This window comes from Panulirus ornatus, chromosome 37, assembly GCF_036320965.1.
Source record: "Panulirus ornatus isolate Po-2019 chromosome 37, ASM3632096v1, whole genome shotgun sequence".
Classification (NCBI taxonomy): Eukaryota; Metazoa; Arthropoda; class Malacostraca; order Decapoda; family Palinuridae; genus Panulirus; species Panulirus ornatus.
Window position 1 is genome coordinate 21,254,699 of NC_092260.1, and position 21,193 is coordinate 21,275,891.

The 21,193-nt window shown below is 46.0% G+C and overlaps 1 protein-coding gene across 3 annotated transcripts in view; it reads right to left on the reverse strand.

Annotated features, from left to right (window-relative positions):
- The window catches only part of LOC139760567 (uncharacterized), a 178,995-nt gene that overhangs the window by 28,736 nt on the left and 129,066 nt on the right, over positions 1–21,193 (reverse strand). For 2 of the 3 annotated variants that reach the window (XM_071683917.1, XM_071683915.1), the window contains exon 2: positions 1,193–1,255. The exons of the other annotated variant lie outside the window; for it this stretch is intronic. In XM_071683917.1, the coding sequence (XP_071540018.1) occupies positions 1,193–1,195 (3 nt within the window). In that variant the 5' untranslated portion in view covers positions 1,196–1,255. The remainder of the gene's footprint in view (positions 1–1,192; positions 1,256–21,193) is intronic. 3 annotated transcript variants of the gene reach the window in all.

Sequence of the window (21,193 nt, forward strand, 5' to 3'; positions counted from 1 at the left end):
CGAAGCGGCAGGGGTCACTAACAGGACCTCTTGAAGAGCCACGAGAGAGAACGTCCGACGACCTCGAAAAGAGAAAAATCAAGGTCTTTCTTGATCGTATTCTTCCGTAAGAGTGAACTCATTCGTCTGTAACTGCTCCAACATGCGTGTGAATGCGCGTATCTGTGAGCGTGCAATTAGCCTCTATGCGTGTAATTTCTCTGCATATGTACCCTGCGTGTGTGTGCTTCTATCCCGTGGTGTATTTACGTATATACGCTCATGTGCTGGTGAGTAAATTTGTACAAGCATATGGTTGTGTTAATATGTCTCACCTAACTCAGCCTTGATCTACCCGTGTTTGTTCTCCGTATTCCATATGGGACGTTATATATATATCCCCTCCTCCTCTACCACTGTCCTTCACTGACCATCCTCTGCGTCCTGCACATACCACGATGACGTCCAGAAAACCTTACGAACGAACCCTTCCCCCTCCCTCTCTCTCTCTCTCCGTCGTGGGCCACTCGTGCCACTATCCCCGACGTCCACCTGTGTCCCATGGTCCACTTCGGTGTTCAACTCGTCCTTCTACTGGACATTAACTTGGGCTTTAAGGCTGTCAACCATAGTCACACACCCACCACCTCCTCCTCCTCCTCCCCTTTCTTCTGGCTTGTCAAGCATATACAACTCACCTCTCGGGCCGTCCGGCCGAGCCCACCTCCACCTGTCAAGCCTACCAAATAAACTGCAGACAGGCAGACGGCCGCGGGACCCTACTTAAAGAGGCCGACTCTCTTGGCCTGTCGTCTCTCCCTCCATCATCTGGTGTTACTACTGTGTTGTCTTCAGAGGTAGGGTGTTTAACATGCACTCACTGTGACCCACGAATAGGAATATATATATATATATATATATATATATATATATATATATATATATATATATATATATATATATATATATATATATATATATTTCTTTCTTTTCAAACTATTCGCCATTTCCCACATTAGCGAGGAAGCGTTAAGAACAGAGGACTGGGCCTTTGAGGGAATATCCTCACCTGGCCCCCTTCTCTGTTCCTTCTTTTGGAACACATAATCATGAACACACAACACGAACACGTCTTAACTGTTCAGTCTAGCTAGATCTGTTCCGTTCCGTGTCCCCCTGATCAAGGCTGTTCTGCTGCTCTACGTCGACTTACCATGAAGCAGTCGGAGTTCTTGCGACACCTGGCGTCCCTCTCGTCGCCGGCCGTCGTCGTGAACTGTAAGAGGAGAGAGAGTAAAGGGTCTGAATTAGTCTCGCGCGAGACAGTCTGTTAGGCAAGAGACAAATGGTATCGACACTACAAATCTCCGGCGAGATATGTGACGATGGATATGTGTGTGTGTGTGTGTGTGTGTGTGTGTGGAGGGGGGAGTTATACACTCGTGTTGCCCCGTCTCTTAACCTCGTGTATGCGATCATTATTCATCGCCCTTTCATACAAACACACACACACACACACACACACACACACATATACACACCCAGCTTACGCTAGGTCGGTGTATGTGCGCGCTTGCGCTCGTTTGTTGTTTTTAAATCTCTCTCTCTCTCTCTCTCTCTCTCTCTCTCTCTCTCTCTCTCTCTCTCTCTCTCTCTCTCTCTCTCTCTCTCTCTCTCTACCCGGGAGAACCCGAGAGATAAGGCTGACGGACAAGAAACGAGATAAGGCGGCCGAAGACGCTGCCTGGGTCCACAGACCGCACGCGCCCATCACCCACGCTGAGACAGGGGTAGAAGACAAGTGGTGCTGGAGATGGTGGGGTGTGCGTGTTGGTGTTAAGAGATGTTGGGGTGTGTGTGTTGGTGATGTTGGGGTGTGTGTGTCTTGGTGCTGGTGTTGTTGGGGTGTGCGTCTTGGTGCTGGAGATGTTGGGGTGTGTGTCTTGGTGCTGGAGATGTTGGGTGTGTGTGTGTGTGTGTGTGTGTGTGTTGGTGTTGGAGATGTTGGGGTATGTGTTTTGGGGGTGGTGTTGGAGATGCTGGGGTGTGTGTGTTGGGGTTCGTGTTGGAGATGTTGGGGTTGTGCTGGGGTTTCTTGTGGCGGGGAGAATACCTACATGCCTACCTACGAGTACTTACGACGAAATTGCTCTAAATGGCAGGGGTCGTGCGTAGCGCTCACCGCATGTCTCGCTTGATGTATCATACCGTTTCTCTCTGCCGCTACATACATACATTCCAGATCTTGGGTTTATCTGGGATTGACTTTAACCAACATATCAAGCTTTCTTTTAAATGTTTCTCTATGTCTCACTTCTCCAGGTAATTACACTGAATGATCCTTCCATAAATTCTATCCTGGACTTTCGTGTATTTTCGTCTGACATGTTTCTGATATATTCCGTGGTAATATTGCAGACTTATTTCTTCTGTTCCTCCCTTGCTGAGATGCTTTTAGACCCAAAGCATTTCGAGTTACCCTCAAGCTTCTACCACGTACAGATCATACCTTTCTCCTCTGCCCAAGCTGCTGCCACGTACAGATCATACCTTTCTCCTCTGCTCAAGCTGCTGCCACGTACAGATCATACCTTTCTCCTCTGCCCAAGCTGCTGCCACGTACAGATCATACCTTTCTCCTCTGCCCAAGCTGCTGCCACGTACAGATCATACCTTTCTCCTCTGCCCAAGCTGCAACGTTCGAGTGCTTTCAACACTGTAATGGTAGTTAATGCATGTCAGACCCTCGCCCCTTCTCGTTCTATTTGTTTTGAAATCTCTCGCAACTTGTTTATTTCCATTCGTCATGTCTACAGTACTGAACATCATTTGCTTCCTAACATATACATTAAACGTTTTCATCATTCGCTTTCCATCTCTCGTTGTGAAAGCTCTTAGGATCATACCACTCATCATTTGGCTCGATGTGTTCCCTGATTTTAAGTTTCCCCATTTATAATGCCTATTTATAACGTTTCACTTTCTGGGCTCTTGTATGGGAGTAAGGGATATATAATGTTAAAAATATCTTAAACTCTTCATTTGTTCAAATTGTTCTTCCCTGAATTCCATCTAATTCTACCCAACTGTAAATTACTGGCGTATTTAGATATTTTTGTATATACCTTTTTATCCTTTCATCCTCCAATTTCACACACACTCGTCTCATCTGCGAAGCATTTAAGCACTGAAGGAGGAGGAGGAGGAGGAGGAGGAGGAGGAGGAGGAGGAGGAGGTGAAGGAGGAGGAGGAGGAGATGTACGTTGTAGAACCTGTATTTCCTAAAAGAACAACGCACACAGGTGAGACCGTTCCATTAAGGCTTGCGTTGACCACTGGGCCGTAGCGTCGCCGGCCGAGTGGGCAGCCAGCCAGCATAGCCGCCCTAGGGGTTGCTGCCGGCAAGTGTCCACCTCTGAGAGAGAGAGAGAGAGAGAGAGAGAGAGAGAGAGAGAGAGAGAGAGAGAGAGAGAGAGAGAGAGAGAGAGAGAGAGAGAGAGAGACTAACCAGGGACAACCGTGTCAATGTTTGCCCAGCCCACAGCTGAGGGAGAGGGGGTTGGGGGTTATGGGGGAGAGGGGGAGAAGCTGAGGAGCCCGAGGGTTATTGTGATGACATCATGGAGAACGAGGAGCCTCTGTGGGATGAGGGAGGAGGGTTCATGGCAACCCCTGCGACAGGTGACGATGGGAATCCTGCCTGGTGAGAAGCCCTACCCTGGCAGAGATTAACAAAAGGAGAGACAATAAGATAGAACGCTTCACACAAGAGACAAGCCTCAAGGAGCAGAAAAACGGCTTTGCACATAGGAGAAGCCTATGAGTAAAGCAGAGAGAGAAAGTTTCACACAGGGGAAAAGCCTCTAAGACCAGAAAAACGGCTTCACACAAGGGAGAAGCCTATGAGTGAAGCAGGGAGAAGGAGGCTTCACACGAGGGAGAAGCCTATGAGTGAAGCAGGGAGAAGGAGGCTTCACACGAGGGAGAAGCCTATGAGTGAAGCAGGGAGAAGGAGGCTTCACACGAGGGAGAAGCCTATGAGTGAAGCAGGGAGAAGGAGGCTTCACACGAGGAAAGGAAGGAACCTCGACGATAAGAAAAAATAGGATTAACTTACTGAGGGGCTGAGCGGAGTCCCACGTAGTGAGGAACACCGGAGAGGGATGACGTGATACATATTAATGAGAACTGCTGAGAGAAGCAGGAGAGTTATACTACATCAGTTCTTGTGTACTGAGAGAACTGTGGGACTGACAAGAGAAGAACGCGTTAATAAGGGAAGTTCTATTGAGGAAATGGAGGGGATTCGATTTCCCTAGGTGCTCGACTTGAGGGGATTTAGGGGTTCATGGTGGTGATATGTCCCTCACAAGAAACCCAGGGGATTTACCAAGAAGCCTCACTGAAAAGAGGGAGGAGGATTTAATCACGAAATGTAATGTGAATGGGTAGGGATGGATTGAATAAGGAATCTTTGTGTAGTGAAAGAATAGATTTCTCACACACAAAAAAAATCTTCTATGTCTGTATTCTGTAAATCATTACCACTTCTGACTTTAATAAGAACCCAAACCACAAACAAAGTTGAGAGACATTTCGCCTTTTCGTGGTGACAAACTACGCCAATGTCGCCCCTTCGTAGAACAACAAAAGCCTCGAGTTGAACTGAATGAATCCCACAGATCATTACCTTCAAATCTAACCCGCTCAAGAAAACCTGAGACAATACATCCCTCCGAGTTATCCCACAGGTCCTCGGCCATGACAATGGACTGGAGGTTCTATCTAAATGACTCACGAAGGAGAACACGAACATCAAAGCATCGTTCAACTCCTTTTCGGGGACACTTGAAAGGCATTCCCGCGGGAGAGGGGAAAGGGGCTCGAGTGGACGACCACTTGCCGAGTTGATACGATCGTCTCTCCGCCTCCCTGCGTTTCTCAAATACCTACGGTTTAAGAGACGTGACGGTCCGCTTTAAACAGACGTGATGGTCCGGGTTCAAGAGACGCGATGGTCTATCTCCCGGGGGGGACGAATGTCAACAAAGCTCTCATTCTTCGGGAGACAAGGTTCCAACGACCTGGGGGTAGTGTAAAGACCCAGATTCACGAGATGTTGACGTTTAAAACACAGGCCATCTGGTTGGCTTGCAGCTGTCACCTCGCTGACCGAAAACCCGGCAGGTCGACGACGAGGAAATTCATAACCGCATGGCCAACGTCACGTACACTGGGGGGGAAAGAAAGACAGACAGAAAAAAAAAAAAAAGATTTCCGGCGTTGAATCACGAGTTCTATAACCAGTGCGCTGCTGAGAACATTCGCTAGCCATCCTTCTTGGCTGGGGTTTTACGTCGTACCCACCCCCGCGCGCCTGGGCCTCCTTACCCATACGGGGCTAAAGCCAGCGAACAACAAGAGGAAAGACAAATATTACCTGGACAAGTTAACCATCTTAACCCATATGTTTTCGGTGAACTGGATATGGGCGGATCGCTCTCTGGGCGTGAAATATTCCGGCTCCGGAGAGTTATACGAAGTACCCCGCGTCTTGTATCATTTACGCCCCGGCCCGCGTGGGTTAAGTGATGCCCCATGGCAGCCGAGCGGATGGCCGGACCGATGACCCGCTCTCCTCAGCAAACAATTCCTTTCTGAAACCAGACCGCCAACAAATCGCGGACGGCGCTCGAGATAACGTAATATAATTTTCGCTCTGTTATTACAGGGAAGGAATAATTCTAATGTGTTTTTTTTTTATTTATTTTTCGTTTCCAGAGAGAGAGAGAGAGAGAGAGAGAGAAAGAGAGAGAGAGAGAGATGAGGGTTTTCATGCCACTGGACACAAATCTGTTTGGGAGGTGCTCCGAGGATAAACAATGGAAGACTGATTGTTAACTGAGTAATACGAAACGACCTGTTGGGTGAAGTATGAACAGGTAAGTGTATCTGATGTCCCGGAGAGAGAGAGAGAGAGAGAGAGAGAGAGAGAGAGAGAGAGAGAGAGAGAGAGAGAGAGAGAGAGAGAGAGAGAGAGACGCACCTTACGTACGTACGAGTACCTTACGACGAGCTTTGGCCATAAGGCTGGACTAGCACACGTATCGCCCACCGACAGGAGAGAATGAGTGAGGGAGAGAGCACAGCGAGGTGTCCCCCAACCACAGCGGCAGGCAGGTCAGGGAGGGAGGGAAGGTGCACGAAGATGCACCCACGGTCCTGATGAAGAGCATTATGCCCTCGTCCTTCTTCTCCTGCTGCTGCTGCTGCTGCAGGGGCAAGCGCGTACCAGATAACCTGCAGGAGGGATGGACGGCATATTGAATCAGTAACCCAAGCCATGTAAGAGAGCTGGCCATATAGCTTGTAGAGGGCGACGGGCGTACAACCTCCCCCATCAGGAGCGCCGTAACGAAGATGTTGCCCCCGAGTATTTAATGGAGTGCCTTCGAGCTTAAGCAGCAGGTGTTCCTCGTCAGGATATATGCTTCCCGATAGGGAGATGTTAATTAACTAACAACCGCGCTGTTAAATTAAAACGGTGCCGTTGAAGAGTATGGCGCGTCTTGTCACCGCTGACGAAGGAGGAGGAGGAGGGAGAGACGCCACTCCGGCTGCCTGTGTTTGTATACAGCGACGTTACTGCGCAGGATTCGTTGGCGTTCGAGTAAAGGCGAGATCCGGATACTTCACCAAAGAACGGGTACGTAACATTACGGTGAACGAAACGTTCCCCACACAGTCAAGTAAAGAACGGGTATTAAGAGATAAGCTATAGAGTTTCAAGGCCGCAATGAACAGAGAACAAGATCACTTTGAACGGAACATTTCCTCACACTTCAATAACGGACGGGTAGAGTAGATCGCTATGAACAAAAGAACAATCAAGCGCGTCATAATAATAATAATGGTGATGATACTACTACTACTACTACTAATAATAATAATAATAATAATAACAATAATAATAATAATAATAATAATAATAATAATAATAATAATAATAATTATAATACGATGGGGCTTCGTTCTCAAGTTTATGAACCGAATAACTCGACTTGTACTCACACTTGGAAAAACTAGCGTTCTCTCTTTTTTTTTTTTTTCCCCAAACCCCCGTCAGGTGTTCATCAGTTCCGCTCCGCTTCCCTCCGTGACCAAATGTGGATTTAGGAGGTAAAATGTTCAGCCATTAACTTTACAGTTATCGATCGTGGAATTCGTCAAAGCAGAAAACCAACACTGAATTCACCATTTGTCTTTAAACACCACTGGCTTAAAAGGTCCGTTAACGCACAGTTTTGATTAATATAATTGACAATAATCAATTGCAGTAGCTAGAGATATTTACTACGCCACTGCGAATGCTCTGAGTCTAGATAAACAATATTATAATATTAAACGAGTGTAATCCACAATATCTATATAAACCTCTATACCATATCTGACAAAAGGATTCGGGTCTACTCTATAAATTCATACGATTCGAAACTGTATCACGAGTGAATAGTTTGATGCTCCAACTCCGTCTATGTGCATCACGAGATACATGAAGAATAGGATCAGAATCTTTGGTCGGTAGAGATAACAGAATCTGAAACCCTTACCACACAGTCTAACCCGCCCGTGCCGGGCGTTGCCCCTGGGCCACTTAGTGAGGATATCCAGACTGTTAGAAATAGGGTCTCATGATATGGGAGAGTGTATAGCATTCTTTTTTTCTTCTTTTTCATGAAAAAGCTTGAAGAGTGACTAGAAATCAGTAAAGTAATGATTTATAAAATGTTAAAGACTACTAGGGTATTTGTCTACCTCAAACCTATCACCGTAAACAGTGCACAACGAGTCATTCTAAATATTATTGTCGTTTCATTTTTCCACAGTTTACAGGCATGTCAATACGAGGGAATGAGGCTTCTGTGTTGGATTCAGCTTGAATCTTCCATTCTCGGTTCCTTCATTCATTATGGGTGTTCGCGATCCCGCTTATGTTATTCTTCTTCAACAAGCATTATGTCCGTTCAAATCCCTACGTTCCTCATGGCATGACGCGTCCCGTTCCCTCCCTCAAGTTTGCTTCCCGTGTCTGGCAAGTGAGTCTTCGCTTCCACGCCCTTCGTCTGGAAGCCATCTGTATCCCTGATCAGCTGAGGTAACTGAAGCGCAAGTCAACCACCTGCAGCCTGGAAGGCCAGGCAGTGGTAGATTCTCTATCCAGCAAGTTCAGTTTTCCAGAGGTCGGTCCAGGGTCTGGCTATCACAACAGGTAACTCCGAGGGACTGTGATGAGGGGTTGTATGTCGGGTGCCATGTGGAGTTCAGTGGGTAATGGGGTTCGGCTGGAGGGTCTAAATTGGTTACGGAGATTCGGGTGAGGTTTTTAAGCTAGTCAGAGCAGTGCTCATGGGATTCAGGGGCGAACTAGGAAGACACGGCAGTGAGGTGCTCGGGACTGATCGCTCCCCTGAGTAACAACCACGCTGGAGGCTTTCCATTGAGGTAGAAACCTCCACATTCTTAACGTGCTTCAGAAACCTTCCTGTTGGGAGGATTCTGACTGAGGTGAAGCCCTCGTCGTCATCTGCCGTTTCTTCTGGACATCACGGTAGCGACAACATGCTGACCTCGACTCGAGAAAGGAGACGGCGAGCTTTATCTATCGCTGTCTTTTAACACTCCCGTTAAAATCAACAGCTGGCTTGTCTGCTTCTCAACTGCTGCTCCGAGAGAGAGAGAGAGAGAGAGAGAGAGAGAGAGAGAGAGAGAGAGAGAGAGAGAGAGAGAGAGAGAGAGAGAGAGAGAGAGAGAGAGAGAGAGAGAAAGGAAGTAGCGCCCCGTGACGCAGGTCCACAGCTTCGGAGACAAAGGTGGTGGTGGACCACCAAGCGAGACAATTAATCGCCGCCTGGTCCCTCCACGTCACCATCCTGCCACACCTTTTCAGGAGGTGGTCTATTGTGCCTCCCCCTCCCCTCATGCCCCTAACGCCCCAGCCCTCACGCCTCTGACGCCCCAGCCTTCACGCCTCCGACGCCCCAGCCCTCACACCTCAGACGCTCCAGCCCTCACACCTCAGACGCTCCAGCCCTCATCCCTCCAACGCCCTAACCCTCACACCTCCGACGTCCAGCACTAGCCCTCACGTCTCTAACGCCCCAGACCTCCTCACAACCCCCGACGCTCCGCCCCAGCCCTCAGCCCCACAAACCTGAGGCTCTATACACTCAAACGTTTATCGAGAGCCTTTCAACGTCTCGCCCACGCCCCAGCATGTGGCCTGGTAAATAAAGTGATAAAATTAACTACAATTTCCATTTTTGCCTTACACACCCATTGGCCTCCCGCCCCTAAACACACCGCCACCCTCACGCCCACACACCGCGTCTCTCGCTCACACGCCCCTCACCTCCTCGTGGGTGGTGGGTGGCAAACCTGGAACAGAGACCTCTGGTAAACAAAGGCAACCTTCAGGGCTCTTGGTCCTGTTGAGAAAAAGACGATTCTTAAAAGTTCTTCTCGTGGGGAAACTATGGCAACTTCGAATGGAAATCCCGTCTGCCTGAGAAACAGAACCACTGACTTGTGAGATTTAGGAGAGAGAGGAACCTTCCTTTTACATCCTTTGATGACATGGAAGTTCATCTCGAGTCCCACCGACTTTAAGGAGACGAGACTCAAAACCTTCGTCACTGAGACACGAAGAGAGACGGTCTTTGTTTTCCTTTGTCACCACACGTGAGAAAGCACTAGACAATACTGGAGTCTACGTACACTGAGACAAACAGCTACTGGAGTCTACATACACTGAGACAAACAGCTCCTGGAGTCTACATACACTGAGACAAACAGCTACTGGAGTCTACATACACTGAGATAAACAGCTACTGGAGTCTACATACACTGAGACAAACAGCTCCTGGAGTCTACATACACTGAGACAAACAGCTACTGGAGTCTACATACACTGAGACAAAACAGCTACTGGAGTCTACATACACTGAGATAAACAGCTACTGGAGTCTACATACACTGAGACAAACAGCTACTGGAGTCTACATACACTGAGACAAAACAGCTACTGGAGTCTACATACACTGAGATAAACAGCTACTGGAGTCTACATACACTGAGACAAAACAGCTACTGGAGTCTACATACTCTGAGACAGGCAGCTACGTGGGAAAGTGTGTCAAATGCAGTTCCAGTGCTCTCCCTTCCTTCCAAATACACCTTCAAGCGTCTTTGCCTGGTGACTGACGAGTGGGGGGTAACTCTACATATCTCTAAGACACCATGAGGTAAATTCTATCACATCTACTTCTAATCTCAAGCATATAGAGAACTTTCATCCTTCTAATTTGAAAGAAAAAAATTAATTGAACTAGAGTTTACCTCAACTCATGAAACATTTGGACGGAAAAAAAAATCATATTAGTAAAAATCATTCCACACGAGAAAGACTGGGAAAAATATATATATATATATATATATATATATATATATATATATATATATATATACATCAGAATGTCGACTATTTAACACCTCAGTAAAACGACCTCACCACAAGACTTTCCTGGAAATAATAATAATGATAATAATAATAATAATTCAGACTAGGCGACAACTCTCATCACTGGTGAACCGCAATCTCGTTTTCTATAAAAATTCAGATCACCAACCTCGGCCAAATATAAAGAAGTCGTGATGGAGTGTTTACCGCGCGACCCCCACCGGAAAATTTGGTTTGAATATGTTTGCGCGCAATTAATTCTCAATTCATCTTTTTTTTTTGGGAGGAGGATGAGTCAATATATTTTTTTCTCCCCACCAAGTCCCTTTCCCAAAGTCAACGGCTGTGTGTGTTTAATGGCGAATGGCGACGCCGATTTTTTTTCACTCTTTTTTTTTTTCCACAGTTCCGCTTTTCGTTCGCTTCCGCTCCACACACACACACACACACACACACACACACACACACACCACACACACATACACACACAATCGACACGTCAGCCACCAACGAAACGAACGCTTGAGGGAGGGAAATTTTACGACGAAAATGAACGCTTCAGGAACACCAACACCCCCTCACCTCTGTATAGCGTCCAGCGTTGGTGTACTGTACCGAAAGTGATCGTGTTCTCGTGTTCAGTCACTGGGAACGAAGATGAACACGGCGAGGGAGGGAAACGGGGGTAGGTTTGAGGGTGAACGATGAGGAGAAGGAAGAAGAAGAAAAGGTAAGGATAAGAAAGAGAAAATGGGGATGGGTCGAAGGGGAAGGGGGAAGGTAGGGGAAGGGCGAGGAGTTGTTCACTTCACGGTGGTGGTGATGGTGGTCGTCACGGGTCGTGGGGCCGGGGTGTTGTGTGAGAGAGAGAGAGAGAGAGAGAGAGAGAGAGAGAGAGAGAGAGAGAGAGAGAGAGAGAGAGAGAGAGCTAGGCTTCGAAGGTGGTGTTAGTCGGCAGACTTTAAATCTCTCTGCTGAGAGAGAGAGAGAGAGAGAGAGAGAGAGAGAGAAAGAGAGAGAGAGAGAGAAAGAGAGAGAGAGAGAGAGAGAGAGAGAGAGAGAGAGATGCAGTGCCCTCTCTCTTTCTCTCTCCAGGACAGGAGAGCAAGGCGGAGGGAGGGAAGGACCAGTTGTGAGTGAGTGAGTCGGCTCACGTTCTCGCGGCTGCAGGTTTCAAAGGCGTGGACGTCCCTCGGCAGGTAACAGCAGACTCCCTAAGGGCACAATATCGGTACATGTTAACGAGGATGATCAAGCCGGCCCCCTGCATCTCTCTCTCTCTCTCTCTCTCTCTCTCTCTCTCTCTCTCTCTCTCTCTCTCTCTCTCTCTCTCTCTCTCTCTCTCTCTCTCCCTCTCTCTCTCTCTCTCTCTCTCTCCCTCGGGACTGAAGGTTAATGGAACTGGCTACAGTTAGGTCGTTACAGGGAAGACAATTCTTCCTCGTCGTACTGAGACCGAAAATGAGATGCGTCTTGTGTGCGACGACGACTGGCGTTCGTCTGTCTCAACTTTCTAAAGTTAAAAAGAAAAAAAAATAAAAGTACACACATGTTTAATGACATTTCTTTTTTTAAGTGGGCGATTCGTAGTTTCTTTTGTTTAAATTCAAACGTTGAACTAAAAGCTAACAGTTAATTTTTTTCTGCCCCCATGATGGTGATTACTGTGTTTCTCGCGATATATATATATATATATATATATATATATATATATATATATATATATATATATATATATATATATATATATATGGGGGATCATGTACAGATTCGTTACTCACGAAAGGCTGAAAAAGGCGAAAGAATGGAACAGACTGACTGAGCGTATGGTTAATGCAGACACCATACATAACTTCAAGAGGTTATATGCCAGTAGAGAGTGTTCAAGAGATGGGGACCCATAAGTGTAATAATCCCTCCCTCCCCCTTGGTACAGTACAATCAGGTAATTACCAATAGGTCATTAATGAGTACTATCTTATTCATGAATATCTTACTGAATTCGTCTGAGGTTATACCACGTCCTCTCCAGCACCATGAGGCTCTGTATAATATTCGCACATCACGTGAGGGGAAAGCTTTTTCATCACAGCGAACGACGTGGAACGGACGACGGAGCGTGTCCAGTCCTGGCCATCTCGAGAGAAAATACGATGAGAAAAAGAATGATTAAAATGAATAAAAGCTCGTAAGGTGTTTAGTAGACTTCGACTCTTAACGACGGATACGTTACGGGAAGACGAAGAAGACGAAAGGCGGAAGAGAATTCCTCAGCTTCGGTGTTCGAGGATAAAAAAAAAAAGAAAAAAAAACTCCCATAACGGTTCATTCTCGTGTGGACGGTCGCCACACACACACAGACTACTGGAAGCAGCAGTAGCCAGACGCGTAATACCAAGGGTCCAAGACGTAGATGGGGCGAAGACCTGGTTCCCGTTCTGAACAAGACCCGGCTCTCTCTCTCTCTCTCTCTCTCTCTCTCTCTCTCTCTCTCTCTCTCTCTCTCTCTCTCTCTCTCGGATCACGATTATAAAAACGTCTGCAGGACCCACACACTGTACAGCCTCCTGACCATGGCAGGACCCACACACTGTACAGCCTCCTGACCATGGCAGGACCCACACACTGTACAGCCTCCTGACCATGGCAGGACCCACACACTGTACAGCCTCCTGACCATGGCAGGACCCACACACTGTACAGCCTCCTGACCATGGCAGGACCCACACACTGTACAGCCTCCTGACCATGGCAGGACCCACACACTGTACAGCCTCCTGACCATGGCAGGACCCACACACTGTACAGCCTCCTGACCATGGAAATCATTCACGATTATAAATCTCTGGGCAGGTCTGCGATGTCGCTATTTCTCGAGGCTTTTTAAGGCTTGTGATGATGAACTGGCGTACTGAAAAACCTTTTATTAAAACGAGTTACTCAAGCGTGCCGTCTGCCTTGTCATGGCCAAGCCTCCCTCTTTATTTCGTATGAACTTTGTCAAAGTTTTCGATAAAACTGAATAATGTGATGTCCGGCAACTTGTCAAATGAGAGGCGGTCGTGGCGGCGTTTTGTTAAACGAGGAAGTTTTTCCCTTTTTTTTTCTTCTTCTTCTTCCCGTCGAGTTCTATCGGCCGTCTACCCTAAGTCCTTTACCACAAGAGGTGAGTGACCTCCTGTGAGGCACGTCTAACGCCTTCTAACGTTAGAATTATGGGTGAAAGTTATTCTTCTTGTGAAAGACAAGAGAGAAACATTTTAGATAATAGTGGGTCGACCAAGTGCAGGTCCATTTCCATAATTTTCTAATACTATATATATATATATATATATATATATATATATATATATATATTCTAAAGCCAGATAGTCTTTTCTACCTTCAGTTTTACATGAATTCAATACCATTGATACTGACGCTGCATCGCGAACACTGCCGGATGTCAAAATAAAGCTATACTCTGTCTGAGTGTGAGGAATGGCCATGGATGGACAGCCATCCTGACTGGGATATGACTGTCATAGATATATGGTTGGCTGGTTGGCTGGCTGGCTGGCTGGCTGGCTGGCTGGCTAGATGCCTTCTGTGAAAAATGAACTAGCCTCTCTACGTTCTGAACTTGGCTTCTTTTGAGGCGAATAGATAATGTCAACTGCATTTAGCAAAATAAGCCTTTTCCTGACTGCATTAACTGTATATCTACGAAGTCCGTCAACCTGAATATCTGTAGTGTACTACACTGGTTTTACTGTACGGTATTGCAGTGAACTGTATTGCACTGTTTTCGATGTGAACGTGGAAATGTGGTGCAATGAATCCACCAATCATTTAAGGTTCGTATTTCGTGATATTAGCTCGATGCAGTAGATGAATACTGATCAGTTCTGCTGCTTATCATTTCAACAAGTTCCTTTTTTTTCTTCGCCTCGCTGATATAATACCTCATTATAACACTAATTTACTAAATCAAATGACTGGGCCGTTGGTGACTGTTCTTAGTTATGTAACATCCCTCCCTTCCAGGAAATAATCACCGCACGTATTTTCTAACTGGAAGCTGATGTAGGTTACATTTGTACATACAAGTTATTCTTTCTCTCCGAAAGAAATACTGAAATCTAGAGAACTCTTACTCACCGAAGAGCTGCAGAAACAGAGGACTGCAGACTGGCGTCCAGTCTGCATTAACGATGCTATTAAACTCTACGTTCTTCACACTGGTCCTTATTCCCATCTTGCCAGTGTTTGGAAATGTTCTCTCGTATCTTACTCCTTTTATCTCTAAACTAGAACAAATATCAGTTGACGTTCATGGCTGAGTGCTCCGATGTATTTCTCTCGCTTCCTAAACCGGTCTGAAGCACCGCAATATTGCTAAAAGACCAACAGCAATTACGATGGCCATGATATCTTCAGGTAAATCACAGTGTGTGTGTGTGTGTGTGTGTGTGTGTGTGTGTGTGTGTGTGTGTGTGAGGAAATGCCTTTGGGACTCTCATGACTCACATCACCCTCCTCCTTACAAGGACTGTCTCCAAGTGTTTACGTTATCGCCCATCACATACGCCCTTTTCTTTACACAGTACATCCCTTTTTTTTCTTCTTCTTCCAGGCTCACGTTTTTCCATTTTCTGTGAAGAGCGCGATAAACAGCGAGGGAAGAGGCGTGTGGGCGTCAGGGGAACAGGTCCTGCGGATCTTGGAGATGTTATTCCGAGGTCTCAGAAGCCTGGCCCTTAGTCACGTACCGGGCGAGGAGGAGGAGGAGGAGGAGGAGGAGGAGGAGGAGGAAGGCGAAGGAGGTTTTGACAGCCAGTGACGCGACGGTTTCGACTCTCTTTTGTTTCATAAGAGACACAAGACGCCACCAGGGAGGAGCATCGGGGAGCTATGTCAGAAAAGGGGGATCCGGCGTTGTTTCAAACGATATTTACGTACTCTAAACCCAGGTGGCAATGAGAATTTAGCTTTGGAGAATCTTTTAAATATATAAGATCTTATCTCCGGGACACTGGAGATCTTTTTTTGTTACGACGAAAGGTTAGGTGATGTTAATCCTTCCCTTGAATGGAACCAAGCTGATGAGGGCTCTTGACGTGATGTTACTTTACACCTGCTGCGAAAAATCTAAAAGAACTTAATTCATTCCATTTACTTAATCCAATCTTCCTTCCTTGGCTCTCAAAAATTTGCTAGGCTTGAGGTTAACACGGGTCCCTTCCACTCACTCATTTTAGGCATTTTTCCTTGTAATTAACGTGCGTCGTTGACTACGATACAGCAACTCATATACAGTTTGTGGTCCCGATGGTTTACCATCCCTCTGGCCAGCGATCTTTAAGTTGTTCTTTAGCGTCGGTTAAGCTCCGTTGCTTGGGATACGGCAAGTCTATCCCGAACCCGACTTCAAGCACCAGCAACCAAGGGAGGAGTGACTTGCACAAGCCGTCACCGGCAGCAGCTTTACCCACTCTCCAACGGCGCTAATCTGAAAATTACTCAGACGTAGCTAAACTTGAATATGTTTCACGGATTTTCCTTCACTCGGGCGACCAAGACAAGAGAGAGAGAGAGAGAGGAGGGGGTGTCCAGGACGCCTCGGGTTCCACGAAGCTATTTCTATAAGCAGTTGTTGTCGGGCTGCAGCTCCCGCTGAATCTCAGCTCATTAAGCCCTCTTCCCAGAAACTGCAAGTGTTGTGTTGTTGGGTGTTGATCCGAAGCCAAGTGGTCCTCTTCTGTTTTTTCTAACGCCTGCTTTATGATTTTATTTACTGGTTGCGACGTGGTGAGTCTTCCCCACCAGAGTCTTGAGTTGGTCTGCAGACGCGGGAAGCTTCTCATCTTTGTCTTATTACAGTCTACTGGGTTACAGCATGGTGTGTGTGTGTGTGTGTGTGTGTGTGTGTGTGTGTGTGTGTGTGTGTGCGAGTACTAAATCCTCATTCGAGAAAAATGGGGGAGGGGTTGACTAATTTTTTCAACTCCTACAGCATCCATCACCTCACCTCAACTCTCCTTACATTATACATCCTCGAATGCCCGTGATAACGACTGCTTTCGGTGTCCACTGGAAAAAAAAAATGTCCTGAAGCAGTGGAAAGCAGTGACATATAATCAACTAACATGAGTCAAGCACACGTGCGAATGGAAAGATTTTTCTAAATCTAACACATCATAATCTGCTTCCAAGATCAAAGCCAACGTGACCTGCCCTACGCTTACCTTACTCAACCCTGATTTTTACTGCGGCGTAAACCTGACCTCCTGCACCTGTGCCAAGCGAGTTTCCTCACGACGCATAAACGTCACCAGTAGCGTCTTGGGGAGACGACGAACTTCCGCCACGCCGTCGGTTGGAGACGAGTGTTAACGCCGCGACGCAACCCTGGCTTGAGTGACACACGATCCCGCCGCTATAGGCGAGTTAATTACGGCTTCCATTGTCGTTAGGGGTGACATCGGCCACCAGGAGGACTCGAGAAAACTGTTTAGATAGCTCCTCCGCCCTCGAAAACCTCCACCTATTCTGTCGTTCGATACAGCCACGATGAATTATTGGTGGGGCTAGGGTTACTACACCTCAGAAATCCGTGACTGGTAATGGAAATGGATTGGGTGGTTCGTAAATCTGAGGCGGCTCTTAAAGAGGGGCGAGGTCAAGTGATGTTCTCAATGTCCGTGGGTGGGATTCGGAGCTTCGAATGCTCTCAATTAAAACCCTTTGATTCGGGAAGCATTGTTCGAAGATGGAAAGTGGGTCACACGGTTTCACTTTAGATTTCCGTCGGAGGATGAAAGACATGGAACGCTCAGGGAAAGAAGTTCTCCATTTAGAATAAACCATTTCATCAAATCGTTTAAAAAAAATACAATATATATTTGACGGTGCACTAAAATAAAGAAAAAATATTACAATGTTTTAGTATCTCATGTTTTCCCAGAAACCTGACTCATACACACATCAGTCTGAAGTTTAAATTCTGTCTTTTAACTCCCGAACCTTTCTTGAAGCCTTCAAACAAAGGTCCCTTATTTTGATACATGACAACAGTAATCATTTTCCTTTTTTTGCTATAAATCAAACTCTGGAAATATCCACGTTTCTGGGACCATTCCCCGGACTCCAACAAGAACGCAAGTAGACATTCTATTCTATACATTTTCGTTTCGGTGACTGCACGAGGAAGTGAATCCAAAGATATCTGAAACTATTTCTAGCAAGACCTTGGCCAGTCAAGGCCGTTCCTCTTCACTGTCGCATCATAAAATACAAAGGAAAAGACGTATCTAGAAATGATCACTACAGACATCTGCTAAGAGCGAAACCAACCACAAGTTGCTGCTGTGTTGGGGGAGGAAATCAATACGAATTTACAACGTAGGGAAATACACCGTGATGGTCGTGGAGGCCACTGGTAACTCCCGGGTTTTGGGAAGACACAAGAGATGTGGATTGGCACCAGGACGAGGTGGAAGAAGAGACACTGTCACGGGTCGGGAATCCATAGATATTTCAGCACCAGACTCAAGATGGGGTAAAATTATGCCACTGTTGAACCTACTTGCTCAGTGAACTAAATTAAGTTTCCGCACAATACACAGGCACGTAAGATGTAAAGAGAGAGTCAAAATTACACACACACACACACACACACACCGACACACACACAAACACACACACTTGGGCAGATATTTTCATACACTCCAGATTTTCATGCTTTCTTGGTTACCATGAGGCTCTGATGTGGCTTTACTTTTATCGAGGCTTGCTGGACTGGTCTCCCCTCCCTGTCTGTCTGTCTTCCTCGGCGCGTCGCCAGGGAACAAAAGATCCTACCTGCTAAGAGAACCAAGAAAACCTGTTCAGATGTTCCACTGCTCCCTAGCCAGGCACGTACACCCGTGATGGACTTAGGTGATGCAAAATGTTGGGAGCCAAAAACTCATGTTTCGGAGGGAGAAGAAAAAGTATCCTTTAATCAATGATGTCTTAATACCAGAGTCCAAAGGACGAATGAAACTCCAATTACTCTAACACTGGTGGGAGCTCGACGGCTCATTTGACCCCCCGGTCGATCCATTGCCCCCCCCTAAAAAGAATCGTGAATGCAGCTGTTGGCAGATGAGAATCTTAAGGGACTCCTTCACTCAAGGCAAGGGTATTGGACCTTGGGGTTCTGGTGTACATGACCTCTCAGCCAGTGAGAGCCACTGACCGCTCGCCTGACCTGCCCGGTCTGGTGACAGTCACATATGTCTCTCCTGAACCCTACGGTATATACACTAAATGTTCCTGTATGCATGTACGTCCCAGACTCTTTCTCCTTCCCTCATCTAAAAACGGAGGCATCAAAGATCTTTCCGAAAAGTATGATCATGCATCGTATAATAGTTCTCGCAGGAGTCGTAAGATGGAAACTGATTAGCTTCAGAAAGACTCAAACAACGACTTCCAAGGGGGGCGGCCAGGTCCAGGAAGATCATGTCTTTCCCAGCTCCTCCATCACTACCATAAACACTGCACGGACATTGAAGAATGGGAGAATAAAAAATGGCTGTAACTTGTACGCGTAACGATAATTCTACAACACATGACCAACTACGATACAACACTGTTGTGAACCGGGATATTTCTTATACTTCCACTGTAAAACGTTCTGTTCTTCAAGGTTAGTGTACTTACCAACTCGACTGTTTCTCATTTACAAATCTGACGTAAATGAAAACGCAAACTCCACTTTTAAGTTTCCCTGTCTGTAAATGATACCAGAACAGGGCTGAATGATTTCTACCTGAAAAAATAGAACACTGAGAAACTGCAATCGGACATTATACAAGTCTTTTAAAAAGCCATCTGAAAATAACATGCTACCAGTGACCCACTGAAAATAACATGTTGTTGAAAGGAGACAGTCTCGCAACACTTCGACCAGAATACCCAACCACAAACAAACATCATCATATAACGGAGAAGATGTGTAAGAGTTCTAGAACTGTGTTTCACTATCGGCGAAGACTACAGACTAAACCGCTGTCTCCTCGTAGAAAACGGTAGACTGGATCCTGCGAATCTTCAAAAGAGGACAAAAGACAACATTCGACTGATGATAATCTTCAAAGCCTACACACACACACACACACACACACACACACACACACACACACATATATATATATATATATATATATATATATATATATATATATATATATATATATATATATATATATATATATGACTAAACATGAACCCAGAACGATATTCTTCTCAACCTATATTCCATTCATTCCACAGTGGCTGGACTTTGCAAAATAACACCGCTACACTCAACAGGTGCCATGCATACAACAAGAAAAGCCAGCCCAGGACCTCCACAAGTCGCGGCTATATTCCCCCACAACCCGCGAGAATCAGAAACATTATGGACCACCCACTGGAGACATCCAAAAACTGGCTGGGCAGGTATCTTAACAAAATGTACCTGACCAACCAGGTTATGGAGGGTACGTAGGCCTGCGGGCTGCGCCCACCAACAGCCTGACAGTTCAGGGGGAGGGAACCACGCACCTTGGTCCCCACGGTGAGCTGTGAGGGGAAGATGAACCCCTCGTAAAGGGAAAGAAAAAAAAAATACATACTGGAAAGGAGAACTACAGCGGATGTCATCAACAAGAACTGATTCACTGACCAAAAATTCATCAACACACTGTCGCATAGAACTCTCTGTGTGACACCGACCAACACCAGTAAACTTGTACTTAATAAATGCATTCTCTTCAGAACACAATAAACACAAAAGTATCCATCCTTAACCTAGTTTTCTACATAACACACAATCTTCAGCCCATACATTCCATTTTCTTTAATACCTCCAAACTTCGTCCTCTGGCCCAACACCACCAGAATGAGAAACGCCACAACCACCTCCAACAAGAAGCGAGGCGACCCCTACCAAACCAGACGACATCTTACAGCCAGAGGACCAAGTTAAAATAAATAGGTTTCCCTTCCAGTGGATCTGTTCAGTGGTAACATCAGTTCGACCGTCCCTCCTCCTTCGGGTGACAAACAGGGGCACCACTTCCACCGCGGGGGATAAATAAGCTGAAGAAAGGAGTCCCTCCAGAATGAGGCAGAAGGGAGGAGGAGGAGGAGGAGAGTTAAAAGAAGGAATCTTTGTTAATCTGTCAAGGCTTCGACCCTTGCGGGAGTGTCCTGTTGAGGGGCAAGGAGGAAAGTACATGAACACATTGAAAAGAGACGATGAATGGTGTGTGTGTGTGTGTGTGTGTGTGTGTGTGTGTGTGTGTGTGTGTGTGTGTGTGTGTGTGTACCTATTTGTGCAAACTGGGAGGGAGTTTTACACTTTCTGGGCCCTTTCTCCTAATATCTGTTTTCAAAGATACTTTTTTCTATATTTTTCTGTGCTCTTTACATTCCCTGATTCTACGTTTGTTCGACATCTTACAGAAACAAACGTGTTTCTTTGCATCTTTTCCAACAAGTAAATGAAGAAAGAAAGCTATCATATATATATATATATATATATATATATATATATATATATATATATATATATATATATATATATCATATATTTTTTTCCTTGATTACATCCACAACACAATCACGTCAGATAATGAATAATCATAAGATTAATGTAGAGTTAAATTTATGCTCCTAGATGACACA